The sequence below is a fragment of the Misgurnus anguillicaudatus genome, chromosome 14 (genome assembly GCF_027580225.2).
Source record: "Misgurnus anguillicaudatus chromosome 14, ASM2758022v2, whole genome shotgun sequence".
Classification (NCBI taxonomy): domain Eukaryota; kingdom Metazoa; phylum Chordata; class Actinopteri; order Cypriniformes; family Cobitidae; genus Misgurnus; species Misgurnus anguillicaudatus.
In genome coordinates, this window is record NC_073350.2 from 34,733,477 (window position 1) to 34,756,116 (window position 22,640).

Below are 22,640 nucleotides of genomic sequence, written 5' to 3' on the forward strand. Positions count from 1 at the left end.
TTTGTTTATACTGCTGAAACTGTCTATACTGTGACAGTATGATGCCCGTGCACAGCAGTCACTCAGCACTGTACCCAAGACTGTATTTTCTCTCTCTGCACTGACTTTTAATGCCTGTATAATCATGTTTCACAACAACAGACAAATGAGAGAGAAAGATCAGGTAAGGAATGTTCTGTGACTGTCATTTATCCTGCAAAACAACAGCTTACTTGACAAATATGTAAATAACTGTTTATATCTTCAGTGCTACACTAGTTGTGATCTTTACGCTGATCTGTTCACACCTCACAGATCTGTGCTCCAGATCTTCACAATCAGTCAAACACATATATTGATAGGCATAAATAATGCACTTTTTTGGGTTTTGAGAGGTAAAGCTGCATATTTTACTTATTTATCTTCAGTCATGTTAATGTGTTACTGTCGCCATCTGCTGAGCTACATGATTTCATCAATTCAGAAATAAGATCCCATGAATCATGTGAAGAACATGTCCAGCTTAAATTTCAGTGCAAAACCAAAAAGAAACAATATAGGAGGTTTTGCATGATAAAGAGCATGGTTTAAAAATAGACAAAAAAAATGAAGAAACTTTTATATTAAAGAGGACATTTCACAAGATTTTTTGAAGATGTCAAATAAATCTTTGGTGTTCCCATAGTATATATGTGAAGTTTACAATTAATAAATGTATTTATAATATGTTAAATATGTATATGTTTCCACTTTGTAGGTGTAAGCAAAAATGTGCTGTTTTGGGGTGTGCCCTTTAAAATGCAAATAAGCTGATCTCTGCACTAAATGGCAGTGCCGTGGTTGGATATTTGCAGATTAAGGGGCGGTATTATAACATGACATCACAAGGGGAGCTAAATTTCAATGACCTATTTTTCAGATGCTTGTAGAGAATGGTTTACCAAAACTAAGTTACTGGGTTGATCTTTTTCACATTGTCTAGGTTGGTAGAAGCACTGGGGACACAATTATAGCACTTAAATATGAAAAAGGTCAGATTTTCATGATATGTCCCCTTTAAATGACATTCTAAAGCAAATTCCAAATCTAACCCCAAACCCAAGCGACAATTGTTTTAAAAAACGACACCAAAAAGAAGATGCGCCATATTAAATGAACGGAAAGTATTTGACTATCATATGCATGCAAAGTTGGAATTTGGTGAATGCATTGCACAACTTTTCACACTGCATGCTATTTATACACACTTCATGATAATTGGTTGATTATATTGTTTGACATTATTTTAATAAGAATTAAACATATTTGCTTAAATTGTCATTACTACAATGTATTCCCCAAAAAACAATCATTTATTCAATATTTAATAACACACAGAATTATGATTGTATCACAGAAAATCTGATTAGCATCAAAATTAAGACAAATATGAATTAATAATGAATTTAAACTTCTTAACAAATCTTAAGATACAATGACCATGTCACAATGCAAAAAAAAAAAAAAATATATATATATATATATATCTATGAATAAATTAAATAAATTAATAAAAAATAAATGTATTGACTGTATTTGCTTCAGATAAAACCATTGAATCAAATCCACACACACGCAGACACACACACGCACGCACGCACACACACACACACACACACACACACACACACACACACACACACACACACACACACACACACACACACACAACACAACACACGCACTCTCTCCTCACAATAGACCAGCCAATCATCTTCTCCATATTCTGATCATGTGATGGATCCTTTTACACTGCAGCCAGAATTCTCTCTCTCCCTTTCCCTCCCTCCCTCCCTCCCTGCTCCATCCTCTTCACGACTCTGATGAGAGAAGACTCTGTGAGTTTCTGAGGACTGCTAAACGGATACAGACAGAGAACATCTATGATGGAGAATGAATCCAGATCAGTTCAGCAGGGAAATGCCTCCCTCTCTCCTCCGACTCTCACACCTGCCATCCCTCCGTATGTCAAGCTGGGCCTGACGGTGGCCTACACCATCTTTTACTCCATCCTCTTTGCCTTCATCTATGCTCAGCTGTGGCTGGTGCTGCGTTACCGGCACAAACGCTTCAGTTATCAGACGACATTTCTCTTCCTGTGTCTGCTGTGGGCGGCACTACGAGCTCTTCTCTTCTCCTTCTATTTTAGAGACTGCGTGACGGCCAACGCTCTTGGACCGTTCTCATTCTGGCTGCTCTACTGTTTCCCCGTCTGTCTGCAGTTCTTCACGCTCAGTCTGATGAACCTGTACTGTGCTCAGGTGAGAACTCAATGTTCCCAAAGGAATGCAAGTAGGATTCATCTTGTAATTCTGTCATTATTAAAAATCTATCCTGAGGGATTCATTCAGAACATTTTCTTAAAGGATACAAAACCAAATCTTTGGGAACACAGGGGTCAGAATGTCTGTCACAATTTGGAATCAATTCTAAAGCACCGGAATTTTCTAGAATAGGAAAATTATGATCAGATAAAACTATATAATTATATTGCTAATAAATTAATTTTTGACCTATTATAATTTCCTAAACATTTTTGGTTCTCAGATGGTTTTTACACTGATTTCTTCAAGGCATAACTTCTACTCAATACATGCTCAATAACTGTAAATAAATATTATGACAGGACATTAGAAATCAAATAAGAATAAATCCTAATTAGTATTTATTGTTTATCCAGTCTCAAATTATGTCATTTAAAATTTAATTCTGATATAATTTATTCTTCCACTAAGAAAAATGGGATATACTCCCACTTACACACATAAATATGCCATATATGGCAGGTGAATTATATATAAGGAATTCTGCACATTTCCTTTAGGATTTTTGAGAGGATTATATTATGTGGAGACAATGATGAATAGATTTTAAGTGGACCTAAGATTTTAGAATCTGTGCACATATGTGACATACACTGAACCTGCGTCATATATTAATGATGTTGACTGTGTGTGCAGTGACAATGTTGTATTATAGATGTATAAGTGAGGATGTACTGTATGACGTACAATAGATGTATAAGTGAGGACATACGGTATGACATACAATAGATGTATAAGTGAGGATGTACTGTATAACATACGATAGATGTATAAGTGATGACGTACAGTATGACATACGATAGATGTATAAGTGAGGACGTACGGTATACCATACTATAGATGTATAAGTGAGGACGTACGGTATGACATACGATAGATGTATAAGTGAGGACGTACGGTATGACATACGATAGATGTATAAGTGAGGATGTACTGTATCACATACGATAGATGTATAAGTAAGGATGTACGGTATGCCATACGATGGATAGATGTATAAGTGATGACCCAGGTATACCATACGATAGATGTATAAGTAAGGATGTACTGTATAACATACAATAGATGTATAAGTGAGGATGTACGGTATGACATACGATAGATGTATAAGTGAGGACGTACTGTATGACATACGATAGATGTATAAGTGAGGACATACGGTATGACATACGATCGATGTATAAGTGAGGATGTACTGTATGCCATACGATAGATGTATAAGTGAGGACGTACGGTATACCATACGATAGATGTATAAGTGATGACGTACGGTATAACATACGATAGATGTATAAGTGAGGACATACGGTATAACATACGATAGATGTATAAGTGAGGACGTACGGTATGACATACGATCGATGTATAAGTGAGGACGTACGGTACACCATACGATAGCTGATAAGTGAGGACGTATGGTATTACATACGATATATTTATAAGTAAGGACGTACGATATTCCATACGATAGATGTATAAGTGAGGATGTATAGTATACCAAACGAATAGATGTATAAGTGAGGACATACGGTATACCATACGATAGATGTATAAGTGAGGACGTACGGTATGACATACGATCGATGTATAAGTGAGGATGTACAGTATGCCATACGATAGATGTATAAGTGAGGACGTACGGTATACCATACGATAGATGTATAAGTGAGGACGTACGGTATGACATACGATAGATGTATAAGTGAGGACGTATGGTATGACATACGATAGATGTATAAGTGAGGACGTACGGTATGACATATGATAGATGTATAAGTGAGGACGTACGGTATGACATACGTTAGATGTATAAGTGAGGACGTACAGTATAACATACGATAGATGTATAAGTGAGGACGTACGGTACACCATACGATAGCTGATAAGTGAGGACGTATGTTATGACATACGATAGATGTATAAGTGAGGACATACAGTATGACATGCGATAGATGTATAAGTGAGGATGTATAGTATACCAAACGAAAAGATGTATAAGTGAGGACGTACGGTATGACATACGATCGATGTATAAGTGAGGATGTACGGTATGCCATACGATAGCTGATAAGTGAGGACGTATGTTATGACATACGATAGATGTATAAGTGAGGACATACAGTATGACATGCGATAGATGTATAAGTGAGGATGTATAGTATACCAAACGAAAAGATGTATAAGTGAGGACATACGGTATACCATACGATAGATGTATAAGTGAGGATGTACGGTATGACATACGATCGATGTATAAGTGAGGATGTACAGTATGCCATACGATAGATGTATAAGTGAGGACGTACGGTATACCATACGATAGATGTATAAGTGAGGATGTACGGTATGCCATACGATAGATGTATAAGTGAGGACGTACGGTATGCCATACGATAGATGTATAAGTGAAGACGTAGGGTATTACATACGATAGATTTATAAGTAAGGACGTACGGTATACCATACGATAGATGTATAAGTGAGGATGTATGGTATACCAAACGAAAAGATGTATAAGTGATGACGTACGGTATACCATACGATAGATGTGTAAGTGATGACGTACGGTATAACATACGATAGATGTATAAGTGTTGAACACTCTAGCAACTACTGGACAAAATGGACAAGCAGCTTTCACATTCTGTCTTATAAAATGTAAAAATGCATTCGAAAAATGATCTCACAATAAAGCAGCAGCTAATGAATCATATTTTTCTTTACAGGTCTTCTTCAAAGCAAAGTCAAAATATTCACCTCATCTTCTCAAATATAAGTGAGTTCTGAAACATCAGCATTGACTCTTAGTTTCTCACCTCTTTATAATGATCCTTCATCAGCTCTTCTGTGCTCTTCTTCATCAATCATCAGGTTTCCTCTCTATCTGCTGTTTGTTGGAGTGAGTTTGTTGTTTCTTCTGGTTAATCTGACGTGTGCTCTAATGGTGAAGATGACGGACACACAGGTGAAGAACATCGTTCTGGTGCGGGTGACCATCAATGACTCTCTCTTTGTCCTCTGTGCCGTCTCTCTGGCCGTCTGCCTCTATAAAGTGGCCAAAATGTCTCTGGCCAGCATCTATCTGGAGTCAAAGGTAATAAAAGAACGACAGCTTCAGTTCATGTCTGATTACAAGCAACACAGAATACAGTTGTGTCATTTTAAACATCACATTTAATGTAATACCTGTTGTTCACATCCAACAATGAAAATTTTGTTAAAATGACTCCAAAATGACTCATATAAAACCCTAGTTTAACTCATAATTGTGCTATATTCGAAGTCTTTTTTTTTAAAAAAGGTGATTATATCTGATGATAGACATATCAGAGCAACTATAAATCATTTTGATTCTCATATTTTTGTCTTGTAGGGAACATCTGTGTGTCAGGTGACCCTGATCGGCCTCATGGTTATATTGCTGTACGCATCACGGGCTTGTTATAATTTAGTGGTCTTGGCTCTCACGGATATAGAGACGATAAATGCATTTGATTACGACTGGTATAATGTTTCTGATCAGGTGGGCACCTCTCTCTCTCTCTCTCTCGCTGTATTATACATGCAAGCATTTAAAACAGAAATAAAACAGATGACATCTCTGCCCTGCAGGCGGATCTCAGGTCCAGTTTGGGTGATGCTGGTTATGTCGTGTTTGGAGTCATTCTCTTCGTGTGGGAACTGCTGCCCACGTCTCTGGTGGTCTACTTCTTCAGGGTCCGCAAGCCTGCACAAGACAAGGTGAGTTTAAGCCTGTTTCATGTGTGTGACGTTTCATTCTCAGCATCTCATACACATCTCAAATCTGTGTTCTGGTCAATTCCAGAGCAGTTCTGCCATTCCCAGCCACGTGTTCACAAACAAGCCGTATTTCTTTGACAACCCCAGACGTTACGACAGCGATGATGATCTAGCATGGGTATCCCATCCCGCAGCTACGTCCACCAGGTGAAACCGTCTAGAATCTATGGTTTTGATAAAACTCGAGTTTAACCTAAAACACAATGGCTTTCTCATGCCAACCTTATAACTGTGCGTTTCTCTCTGTGTAGTTTATCTTCTGATGGCTATGACTGGAACAGCCGAAGCAGCAGCTTTCTGGTCCATCTGGGAGGAGACGATCAGCGGTCGTCCATAGCAACAGTAGGACTTCACCGTTAACAGCACGGCTTCATACTGTAATACAGTTATGTGTAAATCTGAGATGCACCGCACTTTAAACGCCCGCATACACACACACACACACGAGTAGTGTCAACGTGAAAGCACGAAGTCTGAGTTGCCATGGCAACTGCATCATGAGGAGTGCATGTCGTCATGGTTACCACACACAGAATGATGTTTATTTTAAACCATGTGATTCAGCAGCAGATACAGTAGAGGCCCACGTCTGCGGTCGCTGTACTCGGATAACAATACTAACATACTGCATACTACACTTTGACATACTAATAAAAATAATAAGCATTATGTTAGTATTCTAGAAGTATGCAAAGATTAACACACCTCAATCTGCAGTGTGCTTCATTATTGTCATGTGACCTTATTTGTTGCATGTTTAATACACCGAATGGCGTCCGCTTATCATTAAAGAAATAACTTTTAATATTAATAATAAATTTAATATTTTTAATGCAGTTTTGTGTAAACAAAAAATCCAAAGAAAATATGAACCAAGCAATCCTGGCTGATATTATATAACATTTGATAATTTATTTGTACGGAAATTTTAAGTCACGTTAAGTGTATTGCTTTGGTATATCATACATACATACAGTGCAGAATAGTTCAATACTACGCAAAGCATGCATACTGCAATAATAGACAGAGTAGTATGACATTATGGTATTATTAACACATCCCAGAAATATAAACCGTGATGATACTGTAAATCTGTTTATGTAACACAATCACATCTGTTTGTGAAATAAATTCAGTAGGATTGTAAAATAATCTGTGTACAGCATGAATTCACGTTACGCTGTAAATATCTGTCTTTGTACATAGACCTGTTAAAAAACACTGATGTATTTAAATATATATTTATGATAAACAGTATATTTTTTGTGGTAAATGTGATTCATGAAGATGTTGTGTCACATTGAATCGTAAATGATTGGATTCTTGTTCAAAAAGTACAAACACTGAAATAAAGACAAAAACTCTGTGATCAACAACCAGATCGATTTATTCTTGTTTAAATAAATATTCTGGACAAAAACACACAGTATAGAAGCATCTTAATATTTTAAATCTTGGCCTGAAAAAACGTCCTTTTAAAATCACATTAAACAGGCAATGAACGTCTTTGTTGGTTGTTAAAGGCAGATGAATGTTTCTGAGCGAACAACAATCCAAGATGACATCTTCCAGTGAGGCTGATTCAGAAGATTGCAGGTTTATGATCAAATCATATTTTCAGATATCAATATAACCCCATTGCATTGCCATCAACCGTTCTCTATTTGATTCTTTATAATGCATCTAAACCATGCATGAGATTTACCACTTATACAGAAACATGTTGATGCTCCTCTGATGGACAACATCCGCCAAATCCCAAATATATATATATAAATGTCATCTATCATAACCAGTGTCAATTCAGCCTGTAGTTCCTACAGTAATGTGAGAATCATAAGAGAAGCAGACACAAGCAGGTTTACAGTATTTTACTGTATGTCGGCTCTATTAAGGCAGATGGACGTGTTGATAAAAGTGCTCACTTCAACACACACACAAATAGCTGCTTCACCTAACTTTAAACAGACATTAGATCTGAATCAATTATTTAAGGCTGAAGAAGGCAAAGAATAAACAGACAAAAAAGAAAAATGCACATAAATGCATGAAAAGTAAAGCAAGTCTGAGCTTCAGTGTTCAGTGATCTCACAACACACAAACACACAACACTAATAAAAATAAAGAAACACATTTTTGTATTGAAGTCAGATGCGTACGCTAAAACAGAAACATCACGATGACGTTTGCAGAGACGAGAATAATTTCAAGAGATATTCTTTGAAGCAGATGTACTATAAATACAGTACTTCAAATCACTTCATCAAGATAAAAATCTAATTCTGTTCTTTTTTTGGCTTTGCATATGAATTTCTCTACATGGCCGTCTCTGTCAGTCAGGACTAAATGCAGAAATGTTATTGCTTGTCATTTGTTGCTTGTACTTGTAACAGTTCAAAGCTACATATATTTCATTCAAGTAAACGTTAAATCAAAAAGGAATATTATGGAATCATTTACAGTCTTACTACAATCATTTAAAGGGATAGTTCACCAAAAAATGAAAATCATTTACTTACTCTGATGTCATGTTGTTGCAAACCTGTATTCATTTCTCTGTTTTGATGAACATGTAGGAAGATATTTTGAGGAATGTTTGTCTCCAAAACTACCATGAGCCCCATTCACTTCCACAGTATTATTTTTTCTATAGAAGTAAAAGGGGCTCATGATCAGTCTGGTTACCTCAAAATACCGTCCTTCGTGTTCATCAGAAAAAAATAATTTATACAGGTTTGTAACAACATGAGAGTAAAAATGACAGAATTTTCATTTTTGGGTGAACTATCCCTTCAATGTTGTTTTAACCCTGTGTCACTTTCTTCCATTGGACAAATCAGTGACTATAGACTATCATAAATGTTAGGTCACATGAAACCTAAAAACCAATGGCATTCGTCATTCCTGATTCTCAATCCATTAAACTGATTATATGAATATGAGACCATTAAAGAAGTAAATGACAAAACTTTCATCTTTCACTTTGATGGTCCCATAGTCAGAAAAGTCTTTAGGAATGTCTATACAAGACAAACACACATCAAAACCAAATTTCAATTATTACTAATCAACCTCCTGAAGCTCAAAAATAATAAAACTACAGTTGTATTAAGCTGAAACACAAACGTAGAAAATAAACATAACAATGCAAAATCAGTCTGAACATGAGAAATAAACATGCATGCCTTTAGTCAAAATCTTGTTTTAAGAGCAGGAAGCCGAGATCTTGCACGTCTCATAAGTGGTGTTTTGGGTGATCTGTATGTTTTGTACTGTTGAAGCATGAAAGCTTGAGATGTGATCTAATGAGAAGGTTTCTGCTGAACGTCAATCCAGCAGTACCTGAGAGAGAGAGGCCTTATTCTGGGGAAGATAAGACTATTGCAGAGTCCAATGGGCCGGTGCCACCTGAAGATGTGTTACCTATGATCCTTCAGAAGAGTCCGGAAGTTGTGTAACTCTTTTATACTGGTGGAGAGTCTGGAGCGAGAGACAACACAAGAGAGTTAAGAGAGAGATCAGGACTTTAACTTCACGGCTCTTATGTCGTGTTTATATTTGCGCTTCGCTCTGGACCGCAAGGCTCTGTTGATGGTTTTCTTGACGCGATCTCAGTAGCACTATTCTTTGAAATTATGGGGTGTCTCGGGTAATCGAGTCCAAAACCAAGACAAAGTAAATGATAGATGATGTTCACTGTAACCCTTGCACTTGTAACATTAGAGCAGCTAAATATATATAATATAAACCTTAAGATTTCTGTATATACATATGATGAGTTTGGTTCCAAAACGCGATAAACACCATCTAAAAAAAAAGAGTTACTGCCAAAATCAGTATTGTAACGCAATAAACGCCAGTACTCCTTTTCTACAGAATGCAATAAATCCGCTCCACAAATTACATCGCACCATTCCACGCAATGTAAACAAACAATGGCGGCGCGTTGAGTACACGGAATCTTAGTTTTCCTCATCTACTTTGTACTTTGTGATCAACAAACAAACAAAAATAAAATAATACTTTAAGTGCATTGATAAACCTGTGATGGTGAAGAAACTTAAGCCATCAAAATCTAATAATTTATGCGAGAAGCACTCGGGAGATAACCGCTTGTTTTCCCGACAGCATCAAGCTTCTGTCATGCTAACACATTGACCCCAGGAGATCTTATGAAAAACTTTCCATAATTTTAATCAAAGTCAATGAAAATCGAGCAGGACCAAAACATTTTACAGCTGATCGCTGTCAGAAAAGTTTAGCAACGACATCCCAAGTATAACCGCAGCAATAACAGTGATCTTAATATGACAAAGTAAGTGTTTTGATTTATGCTATTAAAAAAAAAATGTAAATTAATCAGTGTATACCACTAGTCAACTAAATGAATATAACATGGCAAAGATGAATGCACATTTATATAATGATTCAATAGATTTATAGCATTTTGGAAAAAAAAACTTGTCAGGGATTTATTGCATTTTGTGGAAAAAATAATTCGTTTTTATAACAAATCTTTGAAAATCAAGTTATGGATTTGAATATATGTTTTTATTAGCTAAAGATGCTATGTGAAAGTTTGTAACAGAAAATAGTGGTTTTCATCTTGTCACTTTCTTGGTATAGAAAACACATTTTTACCCAAATCAGTCAAAATGGATTTATTGCGTTTTGGAACCAAACTCTTCATATATAAATAATAATTTCATTAGTGTTTTTATTAAACAAACAATACAAAAATCTTAAGGTTTATATTATGGCTGAATAACAAGTAATCGCAAATGATTGTTTGCAGAATAAAAGTGTTTGTTACATCATATATGTATGTGTAATGTAATTATGGATATAAAAATACATCCATGAATATATATGAGGGGCCGGAAATATTTACATGTGTATATATATACATTTTTATATCATTTAGATTATATAAAAATATAAATATATTTTTTCTTTAAAATATACATGCATGTGTGTGTGTGTGTGTGTGTGTTATTTTTAAATAATTGTTATACACAGTACACACATATATATATATAAAATGTAAACAAAAACATTTATTTTGCAAACGATTAATCGCTATGCAGCCCTAGTTTATATTTTATTCCTAATCCAGCCGTATATTCAATACAAATATAAAACAATATTCTGTATCCTATCCAAATTAATTCTTAATAAAGTAAAGTTATACTTTATATAAAAAAAAGTCAGATTAAAAACCTATGCATTGTTTTGCATGTATTGATCAAAGAGATAAGACACAGATGTGCCCTCTTGGCCAGAATCATGTCATTTCTCGGATGCATGCAGTTAAAAAAAAAAGCAAAATGGGGCCTCCCCCTTCTCCGTAATGACATAATTTTCCTGCGCACACCACAGCGCTTATGCGGACGCGTCAAGTTTAAACAAGGCATTAGAAGCTCATACAGAAATAAATTCCGAATTTGTTTTAAAGTTTGAAACATGAACACATCATTCTCTAATAAAATCTGATTTAAATTGAAAGCAAGAGGACAAGTGTCAATCACCGTGTGAATCCGTTGAGCAGAGCCACGATCTCCTGGCGTGTGAGCTGAAAGCCTTGCGATGGGCTGTTTTCTGGAAGATCTTTGATCTCTTTCTCAGAGAAGAGAATCCTCAGAGCTGTGCCCAGACCCTGTGTCTGATATCAACACTGGCATTCAGCACATTTAACTTACACACTTCACTAACTATGTAAAAGACTTCTAGTGTTTACCTGCAACTTCCCCCACAGTCGACATTTATTACAGCCGACACAGTCCATGATACGAGAGATGTTTTTAAAATGTAGACGAAACTCCTCCTGAAACCAGAAAGTGAATAAATGGAAGTCAAATATAATTTGAATTCACAGTGCATACTCATGCTCTTCTTGTTTCTGGTTTATTATCAATGCATGATACTTAAAAACAAAGTTAGTTTTATAATAATATAAATAATGAAATCTGATATCATCAAGACTTCTTATATCTGTTATGCAGAGACACTTTCACCATCAAATCAAGTTTCATCTTGCAAGACAGAGCTGACTTTACCAGATCAGTTTAATCATAATGAAACTAACTTAAACTTCCTGTGTAACACGCATAAAAGTTTCTGTTCTTCAGTAAGAGAGCAGAAGAGGATTGAGAGAAGATGAGAGGTTTTAGTAAAGTTCACCTTTAATATCTTTGCATCCATTTTGTGACCTGCAAACATGGAGCTCTCATCAAAATGCATGGGGAACGCTCTGCAGATATAAACACACATAAACAAAGAGTTACCTGTACACTGACAATGTCTAAACTTTATTATAGGTAATAATCATGAAAATAATGTATTCATTTCATTCAATACCTTTATGTCAGTCAGTCTGTGTAATCCAGGTTAAAGCGTCATAATATAATGATGAGATCACAAGCATTAAACGATTACTCCACGCAGCCTCATGTCATCCTAGATGTTTCCGTCTTTCTTTATTCAGTCAAGAACAAATTAAGATTTTTGAGAAAAACATCCCAGGACCTTTGTTTCCATATAGAGGACTCTATTGGACCTCAACAGTTCACAGTTTCAATGCAGCTCCAAAGGCTCTAAACCATCACAACAGAGACCATCCTCATTTTCACCTAAAAATAATAAATATGTACTTTTAAAAAGCAATTTCTTGTCTTGCACTAGCCGTGTGACATATGTGAAGCACACACTTGTGGATCATTTTAAACAATAAACTGACACAAACACATTAATTAGTATCATTCCACATACAACAACATCTGAACGCTCCTCTTTCGCCACACTTTTAAACACTGGAGCGAGCGGTAGTTTCACATACATCATGTTGGCACGTCACCCAGCTAGTGCAAGATGAGAAGTTGTGGTTTAAAAGTACTTTTAGATTTTTTTCTGCGAAAATGCTGATGGTTTCTCTAGATAAGACCCTTATGTCTCGATTGGGATCATCTTTAAAGCTGCATTGAAACTGCAAACCGCTGAGGTCCACCAAAGTGCACCACATGAAGAAAAATCCTGCAATGTTTTCCCAAAAAAAATAATTTGTTCTTGACTGAATAAAGAAAGACAAACATCCTAGATGACATGGGGGTGAATAAATTATCAGGATTTTTTTATGAAAGTGGACTAATCCTTTAAAGTTTGATTTCAATCTTTGACATGACCTTAAAGGCAGGATAGGCAGGAATTATCCAAAAAACTTTTTTTCAAATTTATTTTAAACTGTCTTTATATACCAATACACAAGCAAAATGTAAGTACTCTGAAAAAGAGAGCACAAAACTCGAGCGTCTGTAGACCTCTCACCACTGTTTTAAACACAGCTCATTATTTCCATTCGAAACAAATGATTGGCTTGCGCAACTATCACTCTCTCTCGCGACCATGGCACCACCCCTGTTGCTATGGGATCTGTCCACACCTGATTGATTTGAACGTGCACGAGGCACGAAATCTAGGAAGAGCAAAAGTACGTCAGAGAAAGAGCATTCAGAACTCACAGTACTTGCATATCCAGTCAGCGAAGGCAAACAAAGCAAAAAAGGAATTAACGAAGAAATCAAACGAGAGTAAATATCACGTGGCTTTTCCTCGAGTCGACGATCCGGAGTGTAGTCCTCATCAGAGTCAACAATGCTTTCATCACGGAAACTCTTCCATGCAAAACACCAGCTTAATAGTGAGTACTAAGAGCCATCCTATTTGTTTATATTCATTTTGATAAAGTTAGGTGTATTATTACATGTGATTGTGACATGATGTTACTACATGCACCGCGCTCCCAGCAGAGCCGATCGGCGTCGCGTGTTCATGTGTTTTGGGGGCGTGGCTTTAGAAGAAACCCAGAAGGGAGGGGGTGGAGTGAATGGAAAAATGAGCTGTGTCGTGAGAGGTCTACAGACACTCGATTTTTATACTCTCCTTTTCAGATAACTCTTTCCACTTATGTATTGGTATATAAAGACAGTTCAAACAAATTTTAGATAACTCCTGCCTATCCTGCCCCCAACTCAGTCAATATTATATATATCAAGGTTATATTTAACAGAATGTTCTTTACATCACAGACTGGGTCACAATTACACAAAATCAATCTAACAAAGCATTATGGTGTTATAATCTCTGTAGTATTGTAATGTTTGGTGAATGTAATCTGTGTGTACAGATGTCTCACTTGGTCTCATTGAGGAAATCCAGCAGTAGTTCTTTAGTTAGCGTGTCCTCTTGTGTGTTTCCAGTGTACAGGTTAATAAAGGAGCGCTCGAAGTACGGAGCGACTTTAGAGAGCGCTCTTAACTCAATCAGATAGAGAAAGTAAAGATTCTTCAGTCTGCGCGTGCCTTCACTCTTTGTCTCTGCCGGGTCGAACCGTTGCTTAAACTCCTGGACATTTGGACCCCAAACTGGTTTCCCCCAACCCTCTACAATTACACAGAAACAAAAATGATCAATGAGATGCACTGAACTATTACCAATATATACACACACATGGGTGATCCCTCTAGCACACACATACATGACTATAACCATTTTAAAAAGACAGGAAAATGACTTTGGACATCAAATGTACCTGCAATTATATGCAATAATTGTACAGAATGTGAAACTGCAAATCTTTCTGTTAAGTCGTATTCAGACAGTGATTGCAAGGTATTTTCATCATTTACAGAGGGTAGTCAGTGATTTTATTCCCGTCCGCATCAAGAAGTCTGTTTTTCTTTCGCGTAAAAATTCCCAGCCAAATTACTTACTGTTTTTTTACAAAAACGTAATTGCCATCTGAATCCAGATCCCTGAGTTTATAAAAGGGGATCAATGTATTTATTCTGCATCAGTAAAGCGTCTTTCTTTGCGAGCATTTTAAACATTGACACCTTCATAACTCAGGGTTCTCAGGGTGAAAGCAAGGTTACATCGTGTTACCTTTTAAGATACATTGTTACAGATCCCTTTTGAGGGAACTTGCGCTGCGTCACTGCGGTGACACTTTGGGGACGCCTCCAGGGGTAAGTGCGTCTGAATGTGTATATCAAATTCAACCAATTGTGAGGTTTAACGACAAAGACAGGGTGACGTGGGAGTCAGTAAGTATATCGCTATCCAAAGACGCTGTTACAGGGACGCAGGAAGTATGGCAAGGGAGACGCAGCGTCTCGTTCCCTTCTCAGGGAACAACAGTAACATACGTAACCAGAGACGTTTTCATGTGTCAAACACAACTATGCAAAAAAGCATTTTGGTATGAATCAACATTCACATACAGAAGATATAAGAATTTAAAGCGAACTGTTTAGCACGTGTATTTATAAGTCTAGAGTTTTGAATGATATTATCCTACACTACACAGGGAATAATATGGATTTTTTTCCAGAAAACTTCTTGCATAAAATAGATTCAAGCACTTTCAATGACCTGTAACTATATTTTCAAAAACTTCCCAGGGTCTTGAATTTTTTCTCCCAGATTCACAAACTTTCAAGGACTTGTGGGAACACTGATAACTGAAATAATGAGAAGTATGGGCACAATCTTTCATCGCTCTTCTACAGCGAGTGGGAGCTAATATAAATAAAGAGAAAAAATCACGAAAATCTTTAAAATGTCTATTATTAGCAGCAACGAGTGCTAAATACAATTGTAAGATGTATTTAATTACACAACAGTACTCATATGTACATATAATCAAGCGTCCGGGTCATGTGAATGATCGTGTAATTAACCACACATGCAACAAATTTTATCTTCATCAAATGCATGAGTTTTATCACAAAAGGAGGCATGCACATATTTTTACAGTCATCCTCATGAAAAACAATTACCGTCTAAATAGTGCTTTAGATTGCTTTGGTGCAGTCCACTTATAAATGTTATTATTGTGCATTATCGCTCAACGCTCTGTATGAAGACAAACTCTGAGTGTTTACCGTCCAGCAGATATTCAGCACACAGATGGATGTTGATGCTGCTGTGGAGGCCGGATATCAGACGATAAAAAACTCTTTTCTCCAAACACAGACCTGCATTAATAGACACGGCTTTACAACAACATTCAAACACTACATTTGTGTGTATTTGAGTACAAATGCAAATGGCTCTGCATTTATTTGGGTACTTGATCAGATTAAAAAAGACCTGCCCTTTATTTCTGTGCTGTATTGTGTATGCCATTTTTAAGCGCTGTGTGTATTTGTGACTGGTGAGATGCTGTCATTTCCACTAAAGCTCAGTATAACAGTTACTGTGTTTTCTCCACAAAACAAAGCTCATACATGATGTCTCTGTGTGTGAAATAAATCCACTTCATGTGGAAAAAGATGAAAGTATATCAGCGCACAAAACATCACTGACAGACACACAAAGCTGTCGAATGTTTCTGTTTCTATTTGACTCATGGTGTTGATTAAAACTTCAAATTACCTTCCAGCCATGTGTAGAAGCCTTCACCTGTGACAACACAACAACTGTGAGTAAACACTGAAAACACTTTACACTGATCTGTGAACAGTCAAAACACTGAACCCAGATCAGTGCCTCTGCTGAACAATCATGTGTGCTAACAATGCAAGACAGAAGATACTAAAGAAACAAACTCACCATCATCATCACCTGATCAGAGAACAAGAAACAAAACAGATCTCATGTTACACAAAGAGACTAATAATACAAATGCACAAAACAAAATAAACCAAATGCACCTCGAGCGGGAGCCAAAGGATTGAGGGGACGATACACCGACCTCGGTCTGAAAAAATAAATCGAGCAAAATGAGCTTCAGACAACAACACTGTGTGAATGTTTATATGACTGCACTTCAGAGGAAAACTTCCGGGATTGAGTATAATCTGTGGATATTTGAACATTTAAGAAGGATTTAAATGTGATTTCACCTGGATCAACATTTTCATTAACCAATGCAGAATTAGGGAATATGTTAGATATAGGTTTAGGATTAAAATCTCTTCTCAAACTATTGTTTCACACTAATTTGATGGGTAAAAATAGTTAAAGTTTGAGTAAAGGGTAATTTGGGTTTCCTTTGATTAAAATGTTGATCCAGGACCACCAAAAAGTGTTGATCTAGGATCACATCTTACTTTGTGAAATCATGGCGACCAGGGGTTTAATGCAATTTCATGCATTTTCACTTATTAACACAGTTTAAGAGATGTTATCCTGTGCTAAACAAATGCAAAGTGTCAAAAAAGCGCCCAGAAGTTTCGAAAAAAAATTAACATGGGTACCCGTTACGTATCAGTGAACCCTTATTCCTTGTATGGACACTTCCCCCAGAAAACCACACCCACATGTCAATCAGAGTGAGAATGAGGACACTCATTAGTTTTGCTCCTTTGATAAGACATAACTGCACGCGGCAGCTTTGTTTTATATTAAGATGTGTTTTTAGATGTAAGGAGAAGAGAGCCGTGTTCAGCTTTCCAAGTAAGCCAGCATCATGGAAACATATAGTTGGATATAGTTTGTTTGTCCGGGGTAGCAGCAGAGTTTTGCGTGTGTGATTGTTTAACTCTGGATTTCATTGAAAAGGGGCGGTCCCAACCGGGTCATGAGTCGCAGGCGGTAAGTAAAACTGCATCAAATGCCTGTGTTTTGTTGGCAATCGGCACATTCGGGATTTCATGCTTTTCCGGAAACAATTGCTAAAACTGATCTGTCCGAAGGATATTCGGAGATATGAAGGATGTAATACGACTCTATAGGTACTCAAGATTAACATGAGATGACAGAAACAGCTTGTGTTGTGTGAGCTTTAACATTTGAATGAATGACAATGTAAGATATGTAAGTGTGTGTGTGTGTGTGTGTATCTCACTTAAAACAGTTCTCCTCATAAATGCTGTTCCAGACTCTCCAGGCTGAAGGACCTTTATATCCGGTGTATCGCTCTGGGTTCAGCAGTAGATCCACATACTCAGACTCTGGAGACATTTCATCTAAACACAAACATACACAGATCTGTTACTCGTCTGATCTATCACAGTGATCGTTCAGTGATGATCAACTCACCGTCCAGAGCACAGAAATGATCTTGAGCATCATCATGGTTAGCCCAGTCAGCAAACGCCTCTTTACTCTGATTACTGCACAACAACACAACATGTGTTTGAGTTTAAAGACATATGTGAACTGTGATGTGTACAAAATAAGTTTGTGTTTGTGTGTTTTACCTGAGTGTGCTGTTGATGGCACCCAGTTCATGAGCCTGTTCACACTCGGTCACATCATTTATGTTGTTGGCAGCTTTAGAAAACTACAGAATAAAGCAAAAGTACACACACATGTTTAAAGTAGAAGATATTAAAATTAATCATGGGTAATGTGCTCACGTTCTTCATATGTAAAAAAAATCTGTTTTCATATAAATAAGTATTGTTTATCAGACTCTTATTGGATTCTGATAACAATCCAAGCAAATATTTGATCAACGTACACTCACCTAAAGGATTATTAGGAACACCATACTAATACTGCGTTTGACCCCCCTTTCGCCTTCAGAACTGCCTTAATTCTACATGGCATTGATTCAACAAGGTGCTGAAAGCATTATTTAGAAATGTTGGCCCATATTGATAGGATAGCATCTTGCAGTTGATGGAGATTTGTGTGATGCACATCCAGGGCACGAAGCTCCCGTTCCACCACATCCCAAAGATGCTCTATTGGATTGAGATCTGGTGACCGTGGGGGCCTTTTTAGTACAGTGAACTCATTGTCATGTTCAAGAAACCAATTTGAAATGATTCAAGCTTTGTGACATGGTGCATTATCCTGCTGGAAGTAGCCAACAGAGGATGAGTACATGGTGGTCATAAAGGAATGGACATGGTCAGAAACAATGCTCAGGTAGGCCGTGGCATTTAAACGATGCCCAATTGGCACTAAGGGGCCTAAAGTGTGCCAAGAAAACATCCCCCACACCATTACACAATTGCATTAATGAGAAACTGAACAGGTGTTCCTTATAATCCTTTAGGTGAGTGTATATAATAAGCGCAGGGAGATTTCACTTAATATAATTGTCTCATTTTTGACATATGTGGCATTTAGAGGCTTTTGCATTTGAGCTCCTCATATGTCTCAAACAAACTCAATGTGCAGCTGTGTTCTGTCAGCTGGTAAAGAGAAGGTTCAATGGTTTCTACACAGATGTTGTTGAGATCTCTCCTCAATCTGCACCGTAAATGCACAAAGCAAACTAAAAATAACCAGCGTCACTATTATCAGACACGTATTGAGGGCACATTAACAAACTCGACAGATAGTGCTGCTGACTCAGTCTTCTGATCCATTACACAAAACTCTAGACCTTCAGCAAACAAAACGCACTTAATGTCCCACCATCAGCCACTCGTACCATCTCCACTAAAACACATTCAGTCCTAAAGTTACATTATAAAAGATAAACACAAAATGTTTACAAACGCAAAAAGATATTGAACTGCGTGTCAAAGTCTCTCACCTTGTTATAGTTGCCAGATTTTATCCCCACTGGAAGTTTACTCTAAAAGACAAAATAAATATATCTACATAAACTACGTATAAAAGCACATGAACTGCACCGAGTGCTTTTCTGTTTTGTTGGCATATGTTTTAGTGTTGAACTCTGACCTCTGGGCATGGCTCTACTTGACAATCTTTAATGGAGCATTGGCCGTCATCGGGCCAAAATGGACACGGACGCTTCAGGTTCACCTGTAAATCAAGACAACGGTGACTTTCTGCTAGTTAACCATAATAAAACACATGGACTGTTTAAATGACAACAGGAGTATATAAAAAATATGATTAAATTACCTAATAAAAAATAATTTTAAAAATAATAAAGAGGTAATAATATTACATAATAAAGTATTTCTTACTAATTTCTGCTATAAATCCAGTCAATTAAATGCTAAGATTTTAAAGAGTCTGTAAACAGCTGGTTAAATACTCAAACGTGGCCAAAGAAGATTCACATCAGCAAAGATCTCAGATGGTATAACTTTATAAATTATATTATAAAGTTATAGTTAACTATTATAACGTATAATATTAACTTTCAAGGCATTTATCAGAAATCACTTAACAGAAAATTACAAATTCATCTTCATGAACACATAAACTTACTCGGTTTGCTTTAAGTAACCAACATCTGTATGCGTTATGCTAAATAATACTGCATACATACACCACAAAAAAAACAGTGAAGCTGATTTAAATGATAATGTTTATCTATTTTATTAGATTTTTTATATAACACATGTCAGCAGATCAAATCCTAAATCAACTTTTTTAGCTGGTGAACCCTCCAGATCCGTCGCTTGGATAAATTCACCTTATAGTATCGAAAGAAATCTCTTTCTGTGAGTTTTCGAATGCGAGGATAAATTTTGAAGTTGTTGAAGAAGTCAATGCTCTCAATATCACAGAAACAGTCGTCCAAAATACCTGTTAACTAAAAGAAGAGAAGGGATATTTTAATAGAGTAAAGTAAAGTTACTTACCAGACAGCTGGTACAAGCTAAAAACTTCACACCAGATACTATCACTAAATCTCTTTCATGGTACTGTGACTATACAGTAACACCTGCATGTGTGGCTTTCAACACTCGTACATAAAAACTGAACTGAAATAAATGTTTAAAGCAAAATCACAGAATATTTAAATAACCTAAAGCTTAAAAGACATAAATAGAAGACAACCAAACTGCAACATGTTAATTTAGTTCCTATAAAACTTCCATCTGACCTTCTCTGAATCTAAAAGTGCAAATAATCCAAGTGCAAACAGAAACACTTCCAAAAACCAGCATCTATTTCCGGCCATTCGTGCACAGATGCAAAACTTTGTGTTTCTATGTTGAGCAGGTGAGTTTACAGCAGCTGGTGCAGCTCATGCAGTGTGCATCACTGAGATTATTCTCATTAGGGAGCAACACTGCTAGAGATGAGCTGTCAAACTCAACCAACTACCGCGTGGAAATTCAGCCTCGTAACCACGCCTCCAAACACACAGGCGTCATCATTAGACCTCCCTCCCATGCGACGAGCTGTAGTTTTTGCTAACACACTCAGCACCGAAGAGAACGGAGGGGAAGCGGCGAAAAACTACAAATCCCATAATCCCGTTCTCGCGAGCGGCGCTCCTGAACCAATGAGCTAACACCACGCTAAATAACAGCAGGTTGGCTTTCGACACCGATGTAAATGTTGCAAACACATACCCTTGATATTTTGAAAGCATTTTTAGAAATAACTGCAATCCGAAATCGTGATTTTTTTTGTTCTAAATAATGCAGAAATTATCTCAGCCACCCAGATTGTGCAGATAAGTGTTTTACAAATAATTTGTGGTAGGAATAAAACATAAGAAAATGGATGTGTGTGACTGATGAACATCTATCACTTTGACAGAAAAACTAAACGAGGAAAAGCAGAAGAAAATTGCGGACGTGGTGACGTCACATTGGCGCGACAGTAGAACATGCCAGAAATGCATCAAAAATAGATAATATTTACATTAACAACAGTGTGTTTTTACTCATACCTTAAGGAAGGTGAAATGAACTTAACTTACATGACACAAGCAGTTTTGGTCCTGGCTGTCTAAAGTCTCTCTGTAAACAGACTGCTGCTGATGGCTTTTGCTCTTCGGGTTGTTTTGAAACCATCCCCAGCTGAAATTACTAAAAAATAAACTGAGCAAAATCAAGAGCCCGGGAATTTGTATCGTGTGTTTTAACATCACTAATGCGAGTAGAAACACAAACAGATGATGAAAAAAACCTCAAACTTCCTGTTGTGCTAAACGCGACAATTTCCGAATAAATGTTTTAATTTAAACATCTGCTATGTACTGCATAGCTATTACAAAGAAAAACTAATATCCTATTAAAAACATCAAACGCTGTAAATTGTGCAAAATGCGACATCGACATCAAGAGGAAACCATACAGAGAACAGGGGCGTGTCTAAACGCAGGGGTATTTATAAGTGGGCGGGACATGAACGTGATTGACAGACGCTTGCACGAAGCGAAGATTTTAATTTTCTACTTTTCTGGCTACTTGGAGGGCAACATTAAATTTGGTACATGTTTTGTATTCGACCATGCTCTTTTAGTTTCACCTGAAAAGCTTATGGAGGATAAATAAAAATTGGAAAAGCAACTGAACTACATAGTATGAGATTATAATCATCTCACAGAATTCTGAACCATCATGATAACTCACACTGTGATTTTGATAACATGAGTACCACTCCTCAACAACACATAATATTTAGTGCAAAGTAATATACTTTATCAGTCAAACTTTGCACTTGCTTAAAAGGGATTTGGCATCTGAAAAAGCGAAAATGCTTACAAATACAATGGCAGATTATAAGAAACAACAGGATTTTAAGAATATATATATTTTTTAAAGTAAGTTCAGAAACAGAACTCAGACTTTTGTTTTGAAATGAGGCTGTGCCTTCACGGGGGCT

At 36.8% G+C, this 22,640-nt stretch overlaps 2 protein-coding genes across 3 annotated transcripts; one reads left to right on the plus strand and one right to left on the minus strand.

Annotated features, from left to right (window-relative positions):
* The first annotated feature begins 1,800 nt into the window (after window positions 1-1,800).
* Window positions 1,801-7,918, plus strand: gpr137bb (G protein-coupled receptor 137Bb). Its single transcript, XM_055184044.2, has 7 exons — window positions 1,801-2,279; window positions 5,069-5,118; window positions 5,214-5,436; window positions 5,716-5,865; window positions 5,955-6,083; window positions 6,169-6,290; window positions 6,395-7,918. Exons 1-7 carry the CDS (start codon window positions 1,902-1,904, stop codon window positions 6,501-6,503), a joined length of 1,161 nt encoding a protein of 386 aa, XP_055040019.1. The 5' UTR covers window positions 1,801-1,901; the 3' UTR covers window positions 6,504-7,918.
* Window positions 7,513-22,136, minus strand: ero1b (endoplasmic reticulum oxidoreductase 1 beta). 2 transcript variants are annotated; one of them, XM_055184041.2, is made up of 16 exons: window positions 21,733-22,136; window positions 20,491-20,610; window positions 19,785-19,868; window positions 19,636-19,677; window positions 18,344-18,426; window positions 18,183-18,256; window positions 17,989-18,109; window positions 16,853-16,899; window positions 16,752-16,763; window positions 16,575-16,601; window positions 16,082-16,174; window positions 14,332-14,578; window positions 12,324-12,393; window positions 11,881-11,967; window positions 11,672-11,805; window positions 7,513-9,623 (listed from the first exon to the last, which is right to left on the minus strand). In XM_055184041.2, the coding sequence occupies exons 1-16, from the start codon at window positions 21,898-21,900 to the stop codon at window positions 9,563-9,565; spliced, it is 1,470 nt and encodes a 489-aa protein (XP_055040016.2). In that variant the 5' UTR covers window positions 21,901-22,136; the 3' UTR covers window positions 7,513-9,562. The 2 variants fall into 2 exon arrangements, with proteins under 2 accessions (XP_055040016.2, XP_055040017.1); XM_055184042.2 differs by lacking the exon at window positions 21,733-22,136 and adding an exon at window positions 20,905-21,125.
* Between the last annotated feature and the right edge of the window lie 504 nt (window positions 22,137-22,640).